At 35.6% G+C, this 22950-nt stretch overlaps 2 protein-coding genes and 1 non-coding gene across 3 annotated transcripts; 1 reads left to right on the top strand and 2 right to left on the bottom strand.

Annotated features, from left to right (window-relative positions):
- Positions 1 to 555: 555 nt before the first annotated feature.
- LOC146148064 (sodium-coupled monocarboxylate transporter 2-like) lies at positions 556 to 7562 on the bottom strand. Its single transcript, XM_083387991.1, has 12 exons — positions 7508 to 7562; positions 6326 to 6426; positions 4947 to 5135; positions 4451 to 4516; positions 3609 to 3728; positions 3318 to 3472; positions 3037 to 3177; positions 2551 to 2769; positions 2071 to 2183; positions 1835 to 1992; positions 1205 to 1361; positions 556 to 770 (listed from the first exon to the last, which is right to left on the bottom strand). The coding sequence occupies exons 1-12, from the start codon at positions 7560 to 7562 to the stop codon at positions 556 to 558; spliced, it is 1689 nt and encodes a 562-aa protein (XP_083244117.1).
- Positions 7563 to 14969: 7407 nt separating this feature from the next.
- On the bottom strand, positions 14970 to 15044 carry Trnap-cgg (transfer RNA proline (anticodon CGG)). The gene has a single exon. It is a non-coding gene; the product is annotated as a tRNA-Pro (tRNA).
- Positions 15045 to 16839: 1795 nt separating this feature from the next.
- On the top strand, positions 16840 to 20215 carry LOC146148062 (piercer of microtubule wall 1 protein-like). Its single transcript, XM_083387342.1, has 2 exons — positions 16840 to 17012; positions 17652 to 20215. Exons 1-2 carry the CDS (start codon positions 16891 to 16893, stop codon positions 17911 to 17913), a joined length of 384 nt encoding a protein of 127 aa, XP_083243468.1. The 5' UTR covers positions 16840 to 16890; the 3' UTR covers positions 17914 to 20215.
- The last annotated feature ends 2735 nt before the right edge of the window (positions 20216 to 22950 follow it).

The following is a 22950-nucleotide window of genomic DNA, read 5'->3' as shown; positions in this document are numbered from 1 at the left end:
TTCACTCACTTTTTAAAATTTGTACTTCAGACGGATTTGCCCACTGAAATATGGGATGACTCAAACAAATATATTTTGCGCCTAACTGAATACAAGTTGATTTTTTACGTCCAATAGATTGCCCATAATATTAGTAGCCTTTGTGGGTTGCTAAAAACATCCTATATAGTAGCAAACCATTCGACAACGAAAAATAAAATACAGCTTTATCGTCAAGCAAATACCTACAATATTTGATTATATGGGTGGTGTCTAACATGCTTGTTGTGGAAAGTTAAAATAACATATTTGTTGTTAAATGTTTGGAGTTGCTGTTTGAAAAACTCAACATAGCCTTTGTGCTGTTGTTTATTTTTTGTACGTATACAACATTAATTAAAAAAGTATGATATCTGCAATGAAAACTTGGATAAATAGTTTTACTTGTGGCGTAGTGATACAACAATAACTTTGTTTAAATACAACATGACAGGTTAAAATCAAGCCACAATGGTGAACAAGTAAGTATAGTGAGAAGAGAATATCAAACATCTGTAAATAGTGGCTTTCGAAAGTTTACAATTTAGTGCTCATCAAGGCAATATCGTGGTCGATGTAACTTTTGGTTTGAGGTACAGACGAAGACGAGTCATTTCCCTTGATGTCTACACTTGAAGAAGAACGTTCTGGCACTCCAAAGCGGAAGAAAGTACGCACTTTCTGCGGAAGTAGGTGGTTGGACACAAAAGGCGAAAACAGATTCGGGTCGCTTTGTTTCGGGTCGTTTGCTCCTAAAAACAAGTTTCCTTTTTACAGGTACATACGGAATGCAGATATAGGTTTTTTTTAACAAATCCAACAAAATATATTCCATATTTTAACGATTTAACTTCACCAAATTACCGGTACAGAAAGATACGAGCAGACCGACAACGACCGTTAGTGTCATTCCCATTGCTGTCGTGTATAATAAAGAAATTGCATACATCGGATTGTAATATGTTTCGTTTGGGGAGGCTGGAGTGCTGAAAAAATAGTGAAACCAATATTAATTGTATTGCATTCCGGAAACAACACAATTTGTTTGATAAAGAGACAGCCCGTTGTCACACACAAACAGGCATAGTATAGCTTTTAAAGCAATATCGATACATTATAGGTTTGCTTGTACGCATATTAAGTTACCTTAGATTAAATGCGTGAATAACGCTGTAATCGAGCGCACCGCTTTGCGTTGTCCAGTTTGTGTTGTTGGAATGCATACATCGATCTGTAGAGGTTGGCAGTTCGCCTTGCGATTCAGGTGACCGCCCTCCAAGCAAACCACCGAGTCCTATCCAAGTCATTGTCACGAAGGATACCAAATGTCCAGCTACTGCGCCCTTAATTAAAAGAGTTAAGGTCTATGATGTTTGAGTACCAATTTTCACTAATGCTATAAACAGGTCTTCGTAACCAGGGGTACGTGTACCCCTTGGTAGTACGAATTACCAAACCAGGGGGTACGAAATGCAATGCGAAATCATGCGCTATTTAGGCATATTTGTGAAGAATGCGTAATTTGCGAAAAGCAACAACAAAAAAGCTATTAGTAACTTTACTAATTGTTAGTGTGTTGTAAATATTGTTGAACCTACAAGACCGTCAACACGCTATTTATAAATACACTGAGTTTATTTCCTAGTATTACAATTTTATTTACTTCCGTCTACCATCGTATTCATGGGGTACGAGAAAATTTCATGAAAGCTCAAAGAGTATGAGCTCTAACAAGGTTAAGAAACATTGCTATAAATGTCTTAATATGCATATTTTCGGTCTTCATAGGTTTAAAAAAACGTTCAATTAGGCTTGCCTTTGTGGTGGTCCAGGGAAAGAACACCCCTAGGGTAAATATTCCCAGTATAGGACCCTCAAATGCCCCACGAACTGTCGTAATGATGGATACCACTGTTCCGGTTACCAAGGATGCAGCATAAGCAAGCACAGCCGCTGTGACACCAAGCGCGAAAACTGAACAAGCAGCAAAGCAAAAGCACATGAAATATAAAATTCAAAAACATAACGCAGTAACTCGATTATTAATCATACCTGTTATTTTGGCTGCGAAAAGTTTTGAGGTATTGTTAAGGTTTGGTCGCAACGGGACCACAAAATCTTCAATCACTTGAACACTCATTGCATTTATTCCAGACGAAAATGTACTATTGAAAAGCAAACGCAGACATAAATCAAGCGGTGTGAAACGAAAATTTATTTAATACCAAATTTGAGAAAAAAGAACGTGGAAAGAGGCCCTGTATGTTAAGCTAACTGTAGTAAAAACATATTAGCTATACCTAATTTATAGGTATTTCAGTTATTAAAGGAAGTTGATAAACCGTCCAAAACTGACGGAATAAGTTAATAAATCGACCAAAAACTAACCAAAAAAAATCGACTTAAAAAAGAAAGTCAAAAGGCCACTAACTTTAATAAGGGTTACCACTGAAAAAAACGCAGGCGGAAATAATATACCGATTAAGGCATTTGCACAAACACTTTGGATAATTTACCTATAATAATTAATACCTCATTGTTCCGCTGTAGGCAGCCGCTACAAAGAATCCTGCCATTCCAGGTGTGTCACGAAAGATTGTGAGCACGAGATAGGGCATGAGCTGATCATACTTGTTGATTTTTCCTGAATTTACTGGGTCACATCCCTCGAAGTAGGCGTAAGCAGCACATCCGCTCAGGATTGCTATCGTGTTTAAAAGTATCTTCGGGAGTATCGCTGTCATTGCAGCTCTGTCAAAAAAACAGAGGTAGCCTACCCTTAAAAATTATTAGATTTGCAATACATAGATAGACACAAGGGAATACGCTTCATGGCGTCTCTACAAAAATGCCAGACGATTTGGTGTTATTTTAAAAATTTTCGCCAAAAAAATAAAATAACTGGACAATTTATTTTGGGACGAAAGTATTGGTATTTGGTATATATAAAAATTAGTAGAGTTGATTTTAAGCGAGCGGCAACCGAAAGCATTTATTGGAGTCTGTTAAAAGACTTACACTCTGGCCCCTTTCACACTCTTGCAAGACAAGTACCGCTGGTAGATGGATTGGTTTGTACACGATTCGCTGCAAGAGCTAATACTGCTTCCGATTAACACTGTCCAAAAGGTACTTCGGAAGGTCGGGTCGAGGTTAAAACTACATTGCGAAAACAATTTTCAGAATTTAGAATTTCTCGAAATTGTATTTTACAACAATTAACAATTTACTTCATGACCAATTACAAAACTGGGTTGGCTAGGATTTAGATTAGACACAGTTGTTACGAGAGTACGTACTCGAATAAATTGTTCCGCCCGCTTCTCTCAATTGCCGAAAAGACGTCTGACATTTCTCCAAACAACATGGTCGTCTTTACCAAAGCTGCCAGAGCTCCGATTAACATTATTGTCGCTTGAGCCACATCCGTCCATACGACTGCTTTAATGCCACCCTTAATGTTGCGTAAAACAACTTAAAATCTAGGCACTGGAAAAAAATTCCAAAGCAATGGTGGTAAAAAGAAAAAAAACAGTCAAGCAAACAAAGATATATGAGCACATGTCTAATGCCAAAAAACAATAACTCACAAAAGTGGTGTATAGCGTACAAACGCCGCTGGTAAGCAGGATACTCCATTGTATGGAAATCGGTGTTACTGCATTCAAGGCAAGAGCCGGGATGTAAACCGTCGCCCCCATGTAACACAACTGGAAAAACAAAAAAAAGAAATTAACACTATACAAAACAACGTTTTTAAAGCATCGGGCTTTGCCAATAATTCAGCGTGGTCCAACTATATTTTGTCGCCGACCATTCGAAGCAATTCGTTTCATATAGCGGACCAATGCTAGGGCGGATCCAAGATTTTAGTTGGGGAAAGGGACATAAAAAAATTGATCACAAATTTCAAGAAATCTTAAAAAACATACTGTTTTTGAATGAATTGTTTTTTAATGATGCAACTGAAGGTAAGTGTATTTGCACGAAGAGCAAAAAAAACGCGGAGTGTTCTTATCGTGTAGTTGCGCTCGTATTTTTGTGTGTATTTTTTCCTTCGGTTTTGGACATGCATTACATTTCGAGCGTTCGATGTCATTCACACTGAGGAGGGGACTTGAAAAGATTCACTTAAACATCAAATAACAAGTATAATCACCGGAAGAGGTATTTTTGATTAGTGAATAATGTTATCAGTTTTCTAATAAGTGCTGTGTATTTAAATTGCATACTTGGCTGTGCAAATTTGTAATATAAATATATTATTTTTCTAAACTAATAACAGTTTTTCGGCAGAGTTAATATTCCTTCGAGATACATCATTGTTCCGGACACGCAGTTCAACACTTAACTACCGAAAATGTATTTTAATGTCGCCTACGACATGAAAGTATTTTTTTAGGTATTTTATTTAACTAAACCTAAATCATACCGTAGAAACAACTTCGCAGGCCGAAACAATTCTTCTCAGGATCGGATGAAACCGCAGCTCCAAGAACTGAAAAAAAGAGGTTAGCTGAAATGATTTACTGACTTTGTCATAACTGCCTAAATTTAATTTGTATTATTTTGTAAAATATTTTGTATTCCTTACAACTAGGGATGTCCGATAATATCGGACCGTATGCACGGTATTCAAAACTAAGTTTAATAATATCTGTACACGTCTGATACTCGGGTTGTATCCATGTCGATCAAATATTTAGTTTGTGATCTTAGTATATCTATAGAAAGATTGAAGAAGCTTCCAAGCGAAAAAAAAATTTAAATATTACTATTAACTTTTGCAGATGATTTTTTTATTTGACTATCTACAGTAGACATAATGACGTTATTTGGTATAGAATCGTAGGTTTGGATTTTTTCTCAATACATCGGCTGTTATTATCAGAATAAATTTCACTATTTGCCTTCGTAGTTTGATTTACCTGGTAAATGCTGTCAAGTTGAAGGTTGTGCATCAAAGGAATGTAGTAAACACATGCAATCGTTACCGAAATGACCAAATCAAAAGTGTACCAAGTCGCTACAATTCCGTACACATACGCCTCAGTTGGCAGAGCGATCACTGTTAAAGCCGATATAAACGTAACCGATATCGAGATACCCAGTGGAATCTGGAAAAATGTAATATTAAGGAAAAGTTGCCTAATGACTCGTGTGAACTCATCTCTATTCGAAATATGCTTTACGTCAAATTAATCTGATAAACTTTTTTTGCCTTATCTTCGTCTACCTATACTGTCTTTACTATACAACTATTGTAAGAAACTACTCTTACGCCTAAAAGCAATCGACTGTGGAATTGAATGAGGGACTCTATACGAAGATGTTTTTTGTTTCGTTGGAGTCGGCCTCGGGATTCGGGACACGAGTAAAACAACATAAGACTACCCAATTGCCGAGTACGACGTACGCGTGCGCAGTTCCAAATTTGAAAACGTGAAGACCGAAAACTGATTGTAAAGGTGAAATTGTATATGGTGGAATAATTTCCAACCATGTATTGTGAGTGGATAAGTTATGTGACTTCCGTGGATAAAACGGAAAACTATATTCCTTAAAAATGTCAGGGAAAATGATGACTTATGACCAGCCTAGGATATTGACCATTGCTCACTAAACTATGGGCCGCAGAGCCTATGCTATCGTCGGCACAATATTTCCTTAATGAAAATAAAGTGCAGTTGAAAGGTTGGCGGGTGTAATTCCAAACAAATTTTGATAAAATTGTAAACTGATAGTGCATATACAATTTATTAAAGCTTACCACAGCTTGTGTTGCATAGTATTTTAAATTTCCCTTGTTTAAAAATATGCAATAAGTTAATAAAGTTCAACACCAAATTTTATATCCGACCATCGAATTCTTACAGTGATCCGGCACTTTATAATGAAGTGTAGTTCGGCACACTGTAAGTATTTTAAGTAAATATTCTAGGCAGCCTGGAGAAAATGGGGCTATTTATGATTAATCGCGCTGAAGGAGCCGATATAACTTGACGAATTACATTCTCTTTTCTTTGATTTTGCGGTTTTACTCGTTTTCTAACATATCTTAGGCCGGACAAAGTCCTGAAAATTGCACCCCCAAGAAATGGGTGAACATACAATGTTGACGGCTCCAAATATCATATTCGAAAAATGAAACCTGTTTTCGTGTTAATTGGCTTGATATTTTCAAAACTCAAAACTACCCTTACAAACGCAAGTAAACTCCTCCGGGAACGTCGCGGCACACCTATCATGGTCTTACGCCTTACAGCACACCGGTTGCGGAGCACTGATGTAGAGCAATTCTAATTACCGGGTGCATGACCTTCCCTCCATAGTAGTAGTTTTTTACGGTTTTCTTGCGATCTTTTACAGCAAAATATAATCCAATAATTCCAGAAAGAACCAAAGTACCTGTGTATAAATATAAAACTTGAATTACTCATAATAATATTTCGATCAATAAACGTTTTATTAAAAAAACGGTATTTTCGTCCATTATATATTTGTTTAATTGCAGTGGAATACAGCTGACTTGCTCTTGCTGATTGAAACGTCAAATTTTAAACAGTGCAAAGATCAATGTTTCAGAACTTAGTTTACCCAACGAAAGTATTTTTTTCAAGCCGTGACCCTATAGTTCAGTTGATGAATTATGGCACTTCCAGTTTTAATTATTTTCAGTTGCCACAAAACATAAACTACATTGATCAACCACTCCAGAAATCATTTCCGTCATTCAATCACTCAGTAATGTTTAGCAAAGTTTTACATTTCAAGTGACAAAGAAGATTTGAGTTTGGGAATTTGCAATACCCCACTTACATCTTTAAAGTAATCCTACGTCTAATATATTCGTTAGGCATAAGGGTTTTAACAAATGTTTACCGTTGTTTTTCAATGTAAAGTAATAACAATTGACATACCACAACAAAATTGAAAAAACAAACGGTATATTTACCATAATTATGTTGCATGTTAAAATGCATGTTACTATAGTTTTTTTTTAATGAAAAGCAAAGATGTTAATTAAAATATTAATTTGTCAAGCACACAAATTTTAGGCCAGTGTGAATTGATTACCGGTACCAGATATTTTTGTAAGTCGTGACGCGCTGGTGCAACTTTTCCTACGACGAAGTTGTTTTTTAACGAGAACTTACTGTACACTACAAAGAGTGCACAACCTCACTACAAAGAGTACAACCTCTTTCGGCAAGCCTTTCAGCCTAGTTTCGCTTAATTATGTTTTAGTGAAAATAATTTACTCACATCGTTTACTCACACCTAGATTTGTTCAAATTTTAATGATGTTAACGTAGTTATGACACGGTACGAATCGTACGATTACGACATATAAATGTAAGCAAAAAGCGCAACAGAATATATAACAATATGTATTTTTTTGAGTTCGGAATACATAGATAAACTTCTGTAAGGTTACATATCGTTTTTTGTTCACTAATAAATGCATATAGCGTAATTGCAATCTCACCTGCAAATACAATTACATCGCCGGTTTTAAAATATGTTGCAGTATTTCCTCCCATGGCTATACCTTTTCCACGTTTTTGTTTTTAAATTAGCAACCTATTGAATTAAATTGTATAAAATGTGGCTACATAAAACCAGAAAAAAAAATCTAGGATTTTAGTGGGGTAATAAACATTTTCATAGATGGCGTTATAGGTTATGTCATATCGTGACGTCATAGAACAACTGATCTTAGAAACACCTATAGCAGTGGTCGGCAAACTTTTTTGTCGCGGCCCAATATTCTTTTCCAAAACCTGTTGGCGACCAACTAAGTTAAACCACTACAACAAAACCTATTAATGTTAAAGCCAAAGATTAATCGCTTGTACAACGCACTAGCTTGTTACAAAATCTTATTGGTACCAGTCTCTTCGCGCACGCTTTAGCTATAGAAACGTAAAATTTGCGGTAGAGATATAACTGATATAACTTTTGCTTGATATATCTTTTGCTTTGCCAGATGTTGACAGGTGAGGCACTGCCTCACCTGCCTCCCCTGACTGCACGTCACTGCAAATAACACATTGAGGATCATTACTTTTTCTTTCAATGAAAAAGTATTTCTTTTCCAATTCTTTATTCCAATTTCTATTTACTTTTCTCTTTTTCGAAACAGACATGATTCGTCTTCAGAAGTAATCTAAATCCTGCTGCCTGCACTATACGCCGTACAGCGGTCATGTTCAAATGGCGGGTCGCGATCCGGTTCCGGATCTTTTCAACGTTTTGTGCGGATCTTCTAATGTAGTCTGAAAAAATAAAATACTTTCTTTTTGACTATTTTAACTACACTTAAGTGCGAAAAATTTTTGCGCTTCGCGCGAATGATCTTTCTACATCCAACTTGTTTACGTTTTGATGCTGTCTTTTGAACTAGATCGGCGCTTCGTTGCCGTTAACGGAAAACGTATTCAAAAATATTGGTCATATATTTTTTAACATTTTTTATTTTCGGCAGTGTAATAAAAACTTACAAAAAATTCAAAAGAAATGCTGGTATACCTAAAAAAAAATTGCCCTCGCTTCGCTCGCCACGAGCGCCCTCACTTAGAAAGGTTAACAAAAACTAAACAACATTAACTATTAAAGTTATCGCGTTTCTTTAAAGTAGTTTTATTACACTTTGCATTAGAAGTATGGATGACGACGTTTGGGCTCGAATTTTAAACCAAACAAACGCATTTTTTCGCGCTTTGCGCCAACACTTTACTGCCTCATCAAATGTAATTAAACACGCTTTTAAGTGAAAAAAAGATCCAAGGTCCGCCTGATTAAAAGTTGTTCTAACATTTTAATAACACAATTCTCAGTTAACATTTTGTGCGGCCCGCAAAGACCTTTCTGAGTTAGGTGTTGGCCCGCGACTAGAAAAAAGTTGCCGACCCCTGGTCTAAACCAACTCATCATTTTTCTCACTGAAACAATCTTGGTGCTGTAGCACACTTCACTTTTGACTTTTGCAAAGTTATCAACATGTTGTAGGGCACATTTACATAAATAAAGCACCATAAAATTAAAGCGTGACCAATATGTTTACTATTCGCATTTGGTGGATCATCATGTTGTCAGGTTTAACTGTGCCGGATCATGGCACAAATCATTTGAACACCCCTGCCGTATAGTATACGGCGTTGTCTAAAACGTTTAATTCTAAAGCAGATCCTACGTCTAAATGTAACACACCCACCCTAGCCTAAACAAAATATGGAACATAATATTTAGTTTATACTAACGCCTCCAAGATAACCGGTTAGCCAATGTGTTTACTCCTAGAATAACGTTTTGCCAAACTGCAGTGACCAACCTTACCCTTTCTTAATCTCTAAAGAACCTCGCCTCGAAAACCAATGATTGAAGATAATTACGCCTGTTTCGCATATCAGTATTGTTAGACTTAACAATGCCACTGTGATGTAACGATGATGCCAATTAACAACTTTTAGCCACACCAACATTTAAAATTCAGACGATTACGCGGCCTATAATGACCTTACTAAACTAAACTTTTAAAAAGTACCTTGCGGCCCACAATTACATGATTAAACTAAACTATTAAAAAACAGCTCGCGGCCCACTAAAAATGGCTCCGCGGCCCACAGTTTGCCGACCACTGACCTATACTCTTCTTAGGTGAACTCGTCAAAATGGTAAAAACAAAAAATTAAGATAAAAAATATAGTTCTTTGGGGCTTAGTATTCCAATTCAGGGGGCCTAGTAATAACAAACATTTATACAAATAATCATCCATTTAGCTTTAAGTATTAATTTCGCAGTTTTATAATATATTACCTATTTCTTCATTTTAGAAACAAGAATGATTTTGACAATATAATGGATTGTGTTTTTTTGACTAATAAGTGGTAAAAATAGTATCCAGCCTTCAAAATTGTTAAACTTTCAGGGTTTGTTTGAGCGCAACTTTTGCAATGGTTTCTTAAGGTTTTTTCTGCGTCAGGTCGCACCTGTCAACCTCTAAAAACGTTTGGGGCGCACCGGGTTAGCAAAGCGAGGGCGAGTATAACAAACATAATAAAAAATATATTTGATTTATTTTTTCAATTTGCGTCCGAAGCCTTTCATTTCGCAGTTTTGGTGGATTGGGTTTTCTTTTCAACAACGAAATTGGCATAACGTACAATTTTACACATGTTTCATATGTAGTCTATAGTCAGTTTTAACTTTTCCAAGAAGATTATTTGCCATGAATTTTACGGGCTTTCGCTTGACCAAGGTGACAGAACGTATTTTCGCTTTCACTGCGTGTTATACCTACTTTCCCATTTTCTATGACTTTATAGCGTTACGCGCATGTCTGAACTTACAGGTAACCCCTTAATGTAAATCCTAAAATACATGTGTAATGACTTTTCACCAAGGTAACCTTGTTATCTTAAACTGTAATAAAGTATAATATTTACTTTAGGCTATGCAGTAAAGGCCGTTGCACTTTTTAGCGATAAATTAAATCTGCAAACATATTTTTGCTGAAAAATTTAACTTTCCACGGGTATAGGCTAATTGTGGCGAAACCTTTTTCATCGATAACATTTTCTCTCGCCTATATTTTTGTGGAATTTGCAAGAAATTTTTGCCTCGCGGTTCCACTTTTTCCTAATGTTTTCAAAACATGACACGTTAATTAATCTTTAAGCCACAGCAAATATTTCCGCTGTTAGATTCACCAGAGTAAAAAAAAAAAGTCGGGTGGCGGCCGTTTTAGCGACGGTCGATTGCGTGCCACGATTTTGGGCTCTTTGTACAGGCTGAGTGGAAATGGAGAGTGGCTGAGTGGTAATGTGGTTTTCTTTGCCAAAACTGAATCATTTAAGACCAAATTCTGCATACCCTAACGTCATAAAATAAGTAACGTTTGCAAACCGGCTGTGCTCAATAGAGTTTTTAATTAAAAAAACTCTATTGATTAAAAAACAACTTGAAATTAAAAAGGATAAATGACGCAGACGCAAAATATAGGCGCAGAGCTAAATAAAACTGCATTTATCTATAGATCACGGTTTCTCACCTTTTCATAAGAATGTGTATGGCGAATATTCCAATGGTAATAATGGTATTTTTGTTATATCCTATACTTTCAAGACCAAAATTTAGCTACAAGCCGTTCTAACCAAAGATTAATAATTCAAATCATTTCATTTGTTCCGACTGAGAGACTAAAATGCCGTATGTAGGTCAAAGTATTTTTGACCGCACAAACCATTCACAAAATAAATTAGAAATTCGAATTAGCCACATTTTGCTCCAATTCTTTAAATGCTCCAACTAGAATTATCTAGTTGTCCAAGTCTCACATAAAACCTTAGAGTTCTGCTGACTTTTTGTAAGCGTTTTATTTTATCCCACTCACGATACTACATTTGGCCATTTCTCGTGTTTGCGTTTTTCTTGAATAAAACGTAGGCTTGCGTCTAAAAGCTGCTTCACACTACTAGTGGTTAATTCTAAATGTTTCGGGGCACACTTTTAACAGAACAACAAAACTTTACAATGGCCCTTAGAACATTACAAGCTATATGCAAATGTCTCAATATTAATCATTTTTAATGGATTGTGCGTTTTTTTATAAAATGCTTGCGTGTATGCCTATTGGTAATACAAATACCTTATTTTCCAAAATAAAGTTTCGCGGTACCCAGTTTGGGAGTCACTCCAGACACTTTGTGCGTTAATGTAAAACCTCGGCGCCTAAAGCCTGAAAAACGTTTACCGTAAATTGGTTTGTCTTTCCTTAAGGCAAGCATTTTTGTTGCACTGTGTATAGACCAGGGGTTCTTAAACTGGGACCCCTTGGGGGTACGTGGACTAGTTTTAGGGGGTCCAAGAAAGCCGAATTCAACTATTAGCGTATATTTAGGCTATCAATTTTTCAACGAAAATAGTAGGCTATATTAGAAATAAAACGTTTTTGCACTGAATATTTTTAGACTTTATTTAATTTCACATGTTTAGGTCAGTAAACAGTAAATTCCTGAAGTCTGTTTGTATTATGACGTAAATTTATGACGTCATCTTTAAAAATTTAATAAAAATTTTTTTTAGGGGTCCGCGGTAAAAAAAGTTCAAGAACCCCGGTATAGACAAAATTATATTTAATTACAGGCTGTCTCGCGCAAAACACACCTTTAATTGTCATGCACTGTTACGTCACAAACGATGTAGTTAACATTACGTTTGCTATACAATAATGTAGTTTTACTACCTTTAGAGTTAGACAGTTTTTGTTCCTTGAATGGTTTTTGAGTATTGCGATAACAGTCAGTCAGTTCATGCTCGAATCGTTTTGCTAGCATTGTTATTTGTGTTCTTTACGGCAGTTAATACAATGACAAAAGCTAAACAAAAAAGTTCAAACTTATTGCACCCCCAAAAAAAATTTTCGGCTGGCTACGCCACTGTCAACAACCCTAGGAAATAATGTGATTGCATCGTTTACCATCTTATATTGATAAAGAGGATAGACTGGCCGACTGGGTAACATCACAATGGGAGAGTGTCGTGTAAACTTACATACAACATTCCAATTTGCATTCGCTAGGACGCTGCGGCTGTAATATGTATTCAAATATGCCTATGTTATCCGTGAAAATTATAAAGATTTTTTTAAGACTTTGAAAAATTTTAATGGCAAAATGCAGTTGTTGATCGTTTGTAGTGTTCTTACCTATTTATTTATGTTATTTCCAGGAAGTCGAACCGGAACCGAACCGGAACTTTATGAACCGGTTTTGGTCCAAATTTTTACGAACCGTAACCGAACCTGAACCGTTTTATGTAAAATTCTAAGGAGCCGAACCGGAACTCAACCCAATATTTTAAAAGAACCTAAACCTGTCAACAAAAGCGGATCACTCCAGCATGACGTCACAACCTCTATTTTGCATAGTCAAGTTGCCATGTTCGAAATTTTATGAAAAAAGTGAATACTGATTAAATAAAACATTTTATTTTATTTTTATTTTTTAGATATTTAAATAACGAGCTGCATGTTTACGTCACGTAACTCCACATTTATTGACCCACATTTTCATCATATTGCAACGAACCGGAACTTTATAAACCGGTTTTGAAAATAAATGTAGTCGAACCGGAGCTGAACCGGAACTTTTAAAATGTTCAAAACCGAAATCGGAACTGAACCGGATTCCGAAAAAAATCTTGAACCCGAACCGAACCTGAACCGGAAAAGTCAAACGGTTCGACTCCCTGGTTATTTCTCTGTTTTTTCAATCATACTAGCTGAGTTGACTTTTTGTGTATTGAAAAGAACAACTTGAAAATGAATGGAAAAACAATAAAATACCGGTATAAAAATATTCAAAGCAGTTTAATTGTTACCTTGAAATCACTTGAGTTTCTTCACTTGTGGATAGAGATTTGGGAACACAAGAATAGAAAATACTAGTCATAGACTCATTTGCTTTTGCAAGACTCATGCTTTGTAGTTTAAGTGAGACTAGTTTTCCAAAATTATCAAATTCATCTTCATTTTACGGCTGTTTGGCTGTATTGTAGCCAGGCGCGTAGCGTTTCCATTTTTTAAACCTACAGCCTAGGTCTTGGGGTGTGAAAAGAACACCCCTAGCGGGTACGGGCATAGCCCGAAAATTTTTACGTTTCCTGTATTCTAGACGCTGAAAAACAGCGATTTTTAGATTAGGAGCTTACGGCTGATTAAATTGTCTGTTCGATGCTAGAAAAACGCAGCACCTTGTTGACGCATTCAAGTCATATGATTTCAATTGCGCGCGAAACGCTACGGAATTGCGATATCAGAACAGCATCTGTGATGTTTGAATCACAAACTGTTGCACTTCGTTGCCATTGTCAGCAAAATTAACGATGCTTATCGTTATCAACAAATTGGGCGATCTTTTTTTTTTATTTTTATTTTTTTTATTGAATCAACGTACATTATTTTGGTTAGGGTGCTGATTAGTGGGTTGGGTTGAGTCAAGTATTTTTAATTTTAGTATTTTTTTGCAGATTTGTTAAGTCAAATTAGTGCATTGTCCAAGACCTTAAGGTCTAAAAGTCAGACTTTTCTATCCTTTAGAACAGGGGTTGGCAACCTACGGCCCGCGTGCCGGATCCGGCCCGCCAGTGAAAATCATCCGCCCGCCGCCTCTTTTTTAAACTCCGCCCGCCGCCTCTTTTTTAAACTAGACAAGGCCATGCCTCATTTAACTTTTTGAGCCATAGGAAAATGCAAAAAATTTTCGCGCTTCGCGCGAGTCTTGGTTCCCTTTCAACTATACATTATCATTTCTATTCAATTGCAAAAAAACATTTAGGTCGGACTCGATTCAGAGTGTTTAAAAACAACAACTTTATATAACCATTTTTTTTTAATTTAGTACGGCCCGCCGAGAACTCGCTGACGTTAGTTTGGCCCGCAACTAGAAAAAGTTTGCCGACCACTGCTTTAGAATATAGATGACCTAATTGACGTAAACCTTTTTCTTACAACTGCACTAATTTTTGACGGATCGGGTGGAAACGCAGTATTTTTGCAGAACCATCGAATACTAATAATTCCAGTAAGTCTGCTACGAATTATTCAGACAGAGAATACTGTAAATAGCGACGCTTGCCAATATGCCAAGGTCAACCAATCACAGTCGATACTATATTTATCACATATAGTTGCGTCTTATACCTATAGGTATATGCAGCAATAATGAGGCCTTGCGGTAAAATTGTGTGATTTAGGCTAAAACCCTTATAAAGCAATGAAAGACACACACAAACATATGTGTTTAATAACATCTGTGATCTAGCCCCTCGGAAGTTGCTTTATGACCAACGATTACGGCTTCCGTATCAATAGTACACCGAAAAGCCATCGCAGACTCGCCGAATCTGTCGATCTATGATGCAAGCAGAGCAAGCCAGAAAAACAACTGGCCTGCAGTGAGGTTCGAACTCACGACCTCCGGTTAAGCCGGGACCGTCGCTCTACCAACTGGGCTATGCAGGCTCAGAGAGGAGCGAGCCTTATAAAGCACTTTTATTTGTTTACGTATATCCGTATAAATTTCTAGCTGCTCGTCACCCAAATCGCTTAAAGCCACGACTATATTTTTCTCAAAAGACTCAACTTTTAACTTGCCGTGGTAAAAGGGCGCAAGTATTTTTGCAATCCGTCGCTGGGTATAACAGAGGTCTGATAAGCTAATCAAGCCAGAAATCCCGTATAAAAAGTTCATCGTTCTGTAAATTTGAAAGTTATACAACTGTTTATTTAGATGGGTCCCATTAGTTATTGTTTTACTGGAGCAGCAGAATGTATTGCTTCAATTGCTATTAAAAGAAAACAGTTAAGAAAAATGAGGGATGAGGCTTAAGGCCCGTTTACACTCCAGCTGCACTGAGCTGAGCAAAGCGTAATTTGCATTTAAATTCTATTGTGGCGAGCGTTTCACGCTTTGCTAAACTCGCTAAACTCAAGCCCCGTGCAGCTGAAACAAACATACGCTTTGGAACGATTTTCACGCTTTGCTAAACTCAAGCCCAATGCAGCTATAGAAACACGTTACGTTTTGGGGCGATTTTTACGCCCAGCGCAGCTCCTTGCAACTGTAGTGAAAACAATTTCACGCCCAGTGCAGCTCAGCTCCGCTCAGTGCAGCTGAAGTGTAAACGGGCCTTGATTTTGAAGAAAAGGGAAGCGTTGGGCGAGCATTTGGTGTGAGTTTTTCTAACTTCTTTCAGTATAGGGAATATTCTATTTCGTCGTACTCTTCTGGTGGCAGAGGTAAGCGTCGTTCTCGCACGGCAAACTTCTAACCTGCGGAAGCAACTACCAGGAATTGAAAATTTGTCATGTGGGTTAAACGTAATCTTATTACATTATCATTTTTAACGCGATTAGAGTTCTGTTGTGGTCATCGAATCGTGTATCTCCCAGCGGCCCCAGCCAAAGATATTCTGCTAATCCTTTACTTGATTTTCTCATTTTGGTGTACAGACGGGTTGAAATGCAATACACCAAAAATTTTTTTTTTTAACTTTTTCACAATTGTTCTGCGTTTCTAGTTTCGAAAAACAGTGATTAAATTGTCTTACATTCAATTTCTTTATGATTTTAAAAGTCAGTGAAGCATGCTAGAATTGGTTCTAGTTGAGTAGTGTGTCTATGACAACATTATACAAGTGTAAAAAACTATTTTACTTTTGTGGGTGGTTTATTAGGTAAGCTCGTTTAAACGCAGCCCTATTTTATCTTAGAATCTCATACTTTCAAGGTAGACTTATTTTCTAAATTCTTTTTCACCGTTTACTATTATATCCCAGATAATTAAATTTCTTTGTAAATTTTTTATAGCTTTAGACGGACTTATATTGCCATTATTAAAAAATTACAAGGGTGTACTTGTGCCAGGTTGGAAAGCAAGGCCTTTTACAAATAACGTTATTACATCTGCGCAAATTTGGGCGGAAATGTTACTACAGCAGCGCAATTTCAAGCTGCAAAATCGTCTCCCCCCGCGCAAAATCCAAACTTTTCAATCTGGTACTTGTGTACATAAATAGAAAGCTTAGATGAGGAGTTAGAACCGCATGTAGCTTGCCACATTATCAATGTATGTATATACACAGCATATAGACCTTCTCTACAATGTACACTTAACTTTTAAGCATTAACATATGTCTAGAAATTACCAAACATTATTTTAATAAGGAAAATCAAGTTTATCAAAAATAAAGTATGTATTGAAGTTTTGTTTTGTTTAGCAACAGTTGGCTAAGCTATTATTTTTTTGCAGAATAAAATAGACTAACAAATAAAAAAAATCGATTGTTTGTTTTTGTCACAACCTAACATGGCTGAAGAAAAAGTGCAAAACACGGAAGTTATTGCTCCGACCAACACATCGTTTTATTACAAAACTGATTCTGATCTACCTGGAAGATTTGAAAATCCAGGATGGGTTAAAGGATATAAGTATGTTGAGACTTGAATGTATTTACCATAAAAATATATATTAAATATGTAACTTTTAATCGTATCTATGATTAGACTAAGCTTGTAATTTTTTTTTTTTTTGTTTTTTTCAGTTATTATAAACACAAAATAAATTCGATACTAGTATTTTAAAAAGCCTATATTTTGACCAAATATAAGAATGTTGTAGAATGTATTTACCATATAAATATAATAAATATGTAACTTTTATAGGGAATATGATAAGACTAAGCTTGCATTTTTTTTTCAGTTATATATTACAAACACCAAATAAATTTGATACTAATATTTTAACAACCTATATTTTGACCTTTTAACAACTCTAATGCTAAAAAAATCAGATACATCATTCCTCTTGAATCTGTCCGTAGGTGTTTTGTGTTTATGTAACTTGAATGCATGAATGCACTTGTCTGCTTGTGTAGGTTTGTTTGATCCAAAGTGTACTTGTTTGGAACAAGTTAAACTATATGAAACATTAATTTTAGACAATCTTGGTAAAATATAAATATGAACATAGGTAATTTTACATCAACCCTTTTATGTTTACCCAAATCGACATTACTTGCTTCACTAATCTAGTACTCCTTAATATTGCAAATTTACGAATTTTTACAGCACGGCAGACCCACATCCAATATATAGGACTTCGAACATGGTGTATGGATCGAGAGCCCCAAGTGTTCACAATGTACCCACATCATTCAAACCGCGATCTCAAAAGTTTTCCACACATTTAGGATTGTGTGGCATGTACAAGAACAATTCTCTTAATACGTATGTGGAAAAAAGTGTTGTTACTGGCCCTGATAACACGGGGCTAACTACAATGGCTAGATTAGATTTCCATAAAAGCTATTCAGCAAACCCAAATGTTTGAATGTTAAGAGCATTGAGTGACTGCTTAGTTGTGATTATTGAAGAAAAGAGCTTTGAAAGATTTATTGCTTTGTTTAATAGTTTCTATGATTTATAAAACACATGGCATTGACATGGGATAAATATATCTCAACCCTCTATGTGGAGAAAAATGATTTTACTTGCATTTCTGTAAAGCTTTTATTTTTAATTGTTTGCTACTTTGATAACTCTAAACCTAATAGTTTTTTATAAATGAATGCCACAGTGACTTTTGCATTTATAGCAACAAATTTAATTCAAAAGATGTGATATATTGCCATCGAAAAGTCATATAGCACAATAAAACCTAATTTATTTATTGTAGTACTACCATAAAAGTAATTAAATAAATATATATACTGTTATTTTAAACCATATCATGTTTAATTTATGAAAGTTAAGATTATGCTTTTAACGTGTCTATTCACAAGGGATTAATTGATCAACTGGTTTTATACAATAGAAACAGAAGTGCATAAAAACAGAGCACTCTACAAACTATAGGGTATCAGGAGCGCCACTTATTTTCTATTTTTCTTAAACATGTTTTATGACTGTTATTTAAAACAGAAAATAAATAAATTGTTTGCCTTGTGGCGGTTGCTTGTTTTTACATGATAGGATTATTTTTTTTATATTTAATTTGAAATATTTTGTTCTAGTTAGAAACGGTCACCTCGTTCACTAATTTTCCTAGTAGTTTGGGTGGCCAATTTAAACATTTTTACAAATGTTTGAAAATAGTATTTTACCTATTTGATATGTGGTTAAATCAGGAATGTTTAGGATTTTTGACTCTTTCACACTTTACATCGAAGCAAAATATTATTTCTAATAATAGCTGTTTGCGCACACAACCCAGAAGCAGATCCGCCATGTTTGATTGGGGCATGAACGTTTTTTTCCAGAAATTACCGATTTCGTAAATTAGGAAATGACGTTAGTTCCAGTCAAGTCATTTGTAAAATAACTTCAGTCGAAGTAAAGTATTTTTAAATTAATAACAAGTCCAAGTCTTCAGTTGCTCAGGTCAAGTCATATTAAGTGCAAGTTAATTCTTTTTCATAGAAAATAGTCGCTTCAAACATATTTAAATATGAGGTGTGAACTCGTGTACAATCAATAACCATGCAACTAAAGCTTATAATTAATCATGCGAAAGTCGCTACATGTGGATTGAAACTCGACTCTATAAATATAAAACGTAACCTTCTGCCAATGCGTAAAGTTTTCTTTTAAGGTAAAAGTTTTGCCAACTGAAACCAATTGAACGCATGTGTTCGCGATTAACGTGACATTGTTTCATAGTTTTAACGTTTAAACCAGTGTTTCGAAGAGTTCAAGTTTTTGATAGACAGTTTAAATAATTACGACCTGAAGCGACGTATGTGAAATAGAGGTTCCTAATATGCAAAATTTAAAACGCTTAAAGTGATTTTTCAAGATTATTAAGCAAGCCTCAAGAGAGGCACAAAAGTAAGCGTTTTATTACTTACAATACCGGTACGTTTAAAAATCCTGCCATTTTAGTTTTTTGTTTGAAATGGTGTTAAAAAGATTTTTTTAACAAAATTTAACGACCTAAAAATAAGTCTACCATATGCCCTTTTTGTAGGAGGATTTGAGTTAGTTGCTTATACTTTCAACAAGACTTTTAGGCGAGACGTTGTATTTTATCTCCAAAAGATTACTGTAGCCATTTGTAGCGTCTGGGGTCATTTAAGATGTTTCGTTGAGTATTTCAGACGTTTATTGAGTTGTGTATTTTGAGCTGTGTATTTATCAAATATGTTATGATTTATGATTTGTCACTTTTCACGCCTTTTACGAAACACTCGCTGTCACTCTGAGAACAAAGCATTCGGCTGTTTCACACATGACAAATGTTATATCGTGACACATGTATTCCACCTGTGTGAACGCGTTATTGTCACAGTTCCCGGCTGCCAAAAAGGTTTCGGGTTATAAATCATTTCCGCTTTTTCGTGCCGCCTTTTCTCTTTCATGCAAACTTTCAACTTGTATATGCGAAACTTATATCAATATAGTTAGTCTTGTCTTAGCCAATTAACGGAACGGTTGTTGTTTGCCGGCTCGCTGGTTTTAAGCCAACGAAAACCGAGTCAATTTATATCAGAAATACAAAGCAGAAGATGAACAATTGTATATGAATGCAGTATCTACCTTGAAGTAGTAGTGAGGTTGATACACCGAGGCACAAAGACAATTTATGAGACACATAATTCAACTCGCATGCTTCACATTAAACATACTAAATTGCAATTTCGAGCATCTCAACGGTTGTGTATAATTTACATGATATTTCGTGTAAACAATTTCACGATCTCGTTAAAAATGATCATTCCTTAGCGGCAAAAGTTAAAGGAACCGCAAAGTATTCATGGGCTGAATCTGAAAAATAAATTTGAATTGTTGTTTTTGTGTCTGTTTTTGTAACTTTTGCCTGCAACTGCCAAGTAAATGTAAAACATCATCAAAGCCAAACGTAACAATTCTGCCTTAGTTTTACTTGCTGGCAAAAAATATCCTCTTTATGGGTGCTGAAAATATGGTAGCCCTACCTAAAAACATCCTTAATGTAGGTTTACGATATTTTGCTTAAAATCGGGACACTTTGAAACAGACAAGATCCAGAATTTTGTGTTGTCATTTAAGTATTTGCTCTTTTAGCAGCAGATATATCTTTTCTCAGTTAATCTTGACTAAACTTATGCTGCAAAACGAATAAACCCTCCTACAGCTACAAAATAACGGAATTATATATTATTTTGCAAAAGTATAGAACTATTTTGAATTCCTACTGCCGAGACAAGTAGCAATATACCGATAAAAAATTATATATTACATTATATAAGATACTTAAACGTCGAAACCACGTATTTGCAAGTTTACATAATCGCCCCAATATACGTTTTAGTAGGTATTTAATATCGCAAGTCAGCTAGGACTGGAAACTTCAAGTAATGCAAAGGCAGCAACAAGTCAAAAACATCGCGAGCCTCATACTAAAGTTGTTTCCGAGTGAACTCATACACAAATATCCAGCTAAAATCCAGTCCAATCGCTCGACACGCGAAACATTTTCCTTTATTTTGGTAAATAGGAGAAATTTTTAATTTAATAAGATACGCGACGGCCGTGGTGCATAAGTTATTTGTTAAAATACAGTTTGTAGAATTTATGAGTCAAATGGTACAACGTGCCATAGAATGCATGGGGCATTGGTCTGAATCGATGTCCCTATTTAGTATTTACTACCTAAATTTTTGCAAAAAAAAGATTGGCCGTACACATGCTGCAAAAATACCGTTCACAACAAGTATAAGAAATTATTTGCTGGCTAAAAAGTGACACTTGACAAATTTAGGTCGCCGGGGCAAAGCCCAAAAAATCCGGACTTTCTCTTCTAAAATAAGACGAACGGTAAAAAAAGTCTACCTTAAATGCCTTTCATGTGGTAACTATAATGGAACGTGTATAGGCTAATTGTCAAGCTTTGTTTTTTAAGCAAAAGTTGGTTGTTTGTTAAAAGACGTTGTCTGTTTGTTTAAAGATGGATTCAAACCAATTTGGCACAGAGTCGTATTTTTGTAATCAATTCGACTTTTTAAAAGTAATAAAAACATACATTGGCCAGCCAGACACAAAATGGCTACCAAATAAGGAACGAAAAAGTGTTTATCGAATAATTAAGCCATTCCTAACACATATTAATTACATTATTATCAATGACGAAACACCGTAAGAAACCGCTTTGCTAGGCTAAAATACAAAGTATTCAAAACAAAGTAGAACGACGCATTTATAGTTGTTTTTAGTTATCGTCAATGTAGACTACATGTCAGGGGCTGGCAACTTCTTATGTCGGTCGGCAAGATATGGGAAAATGAAGTACTTGGCGGGTCGGATTCAGTACTGCCAATGCTTACATGGTTTTTTTTGATAATAATGTTGTACTTTTTAAACACAGCAACACTTTCATTCCACATTAAACATAGGCCTACTGCTTTCTTGCCGACTTAAGAAGAAACTGAGTAGAGATACTTTGTAAACCGAAAATCAGTTTGTTTGGATGTTATAAGATAAATATATTTCGCTACTAAAAGCATTATCAGTAGCGAAATATATTTATCTTATAACATCTAAACATTCTTTATCATTGATGTGCAATCCGAATCGTTTGTTTTTCACCATTCAGATTCCGACAGATTTTGTTATTCGAAAGAAAGTTCTGATTCTTGCCGACTTGAGTGAAAAAGAAGCTTACTTGGGCATCCAATCCTTGTTAATTTTGCGACACTCCTTGTCAAACTAACGTTTCTTGGCAAATACATGGGAAAATATTTCTTGTAAACTCTAAATGCTTTTGAAAATGTGCGCACTTTAAAAAAAAATTAGGGTTAGAGTTAGAGTCAGTTAGAGTCAGTTAGAGTCAGTTAGAGTCAGTTAGAGTCAGTTAGAGTCAGTTAGAGTCAGTTAGAGTCAGTTAGAGTCAGTTAGAGTCAGTTAGAGTCAGTTAGAGTCAGTTAGAGTCAGTTAGAGTTAGTTAGAGTAGAGTTAGTTAGAGTCAGTTAGATTTTGTGCCCGCATTACCTATTTCAAAATGTACGCACATTTTTCGAGGCATTTTGAAATGTGCGCACATTTTTGAAGGCATTTTGAAATGTGCCCACATTATGCAAAAAATCTTCACATCCCCGTCTCGTCTGCGGGCCGCTCAAAATCCCGTCCTTATGTTGCCCGACCCTGTTACATGCAATATGTTAATTAATATGAATAAAGGTAACCAGGCAATGTCCCACCAACTATTGGACTATAAACGTCGTTAGCGAATCTCTTTTGTGTGCCTATGCGCCACGTACGTACCCTTTTATATAAAAGTTTTTCCAAATTAACCAAAATTAACACAATTTTTTTCGCGCTAGAACCTGTTTTTTTTTTAAAGTATTTTTTTTTTTTTAAGTATTTTGCTGAACAACAGATGTTTTTAGGATTA

This window comes from Ascidiella aspersa, chromosome 4 (assembly GCF_963924565.1).
Source record: "Ascidiella aspersa chromosome 4, kaAscAspe10.2, whole genome shotgun sequence".
Classification (NCBI taxonomy): domain Eukaryota; kingdom Metazoa; phylum Chordata; class Ascidiacea; order Phlebobranchia; family Ascidiidae; genus Ascidiella; species Ascidiella aspersa.
The sequence above is the reverse complement of the archived record's forward strand: the minus strand, read 5'-3'. Positions and strand labels throughout refer to the sequence as shown.

Bases quoted from the DNA above. Each gene is read 5' to 3' on its own strand.
- LOC146148064 (XM_083387991.1), bottom strand. From the start codon at position 7,562: ATGGGAGGAAATACTGCAACATATTTTAAAACCGGCGATGTAATTGTA. The intron at 3,729-4,450 runs GTATGATTTAGG...TTGTTTTTCCAG, and splicing joins CCTGCGAAGTTGTTTCTACG to TTGTGTTACATGGGGGCGAC. The intron at 3,473-3,608 runs GTGAGTTATTGT...CGCAACATTAAG, and splicing joins GTACGCTATACACCACTTTT to GGTGGCATTAAAGCAGTCGT.
- LOC146148062 (XM_083387342.1), top strand. From the start codon at position 16,891: ATGGCTGAAGAAAAAGTGCAAAACACGGAAGTTATTGCTCCGACCAAC. The intron at 17,013-17,651 runs GTATGTTGAGAC...GAATTTTTACAG, and splicing joins GGATGGGTTAAAGGATATAA to CACGGCAGACCCACATCCAA.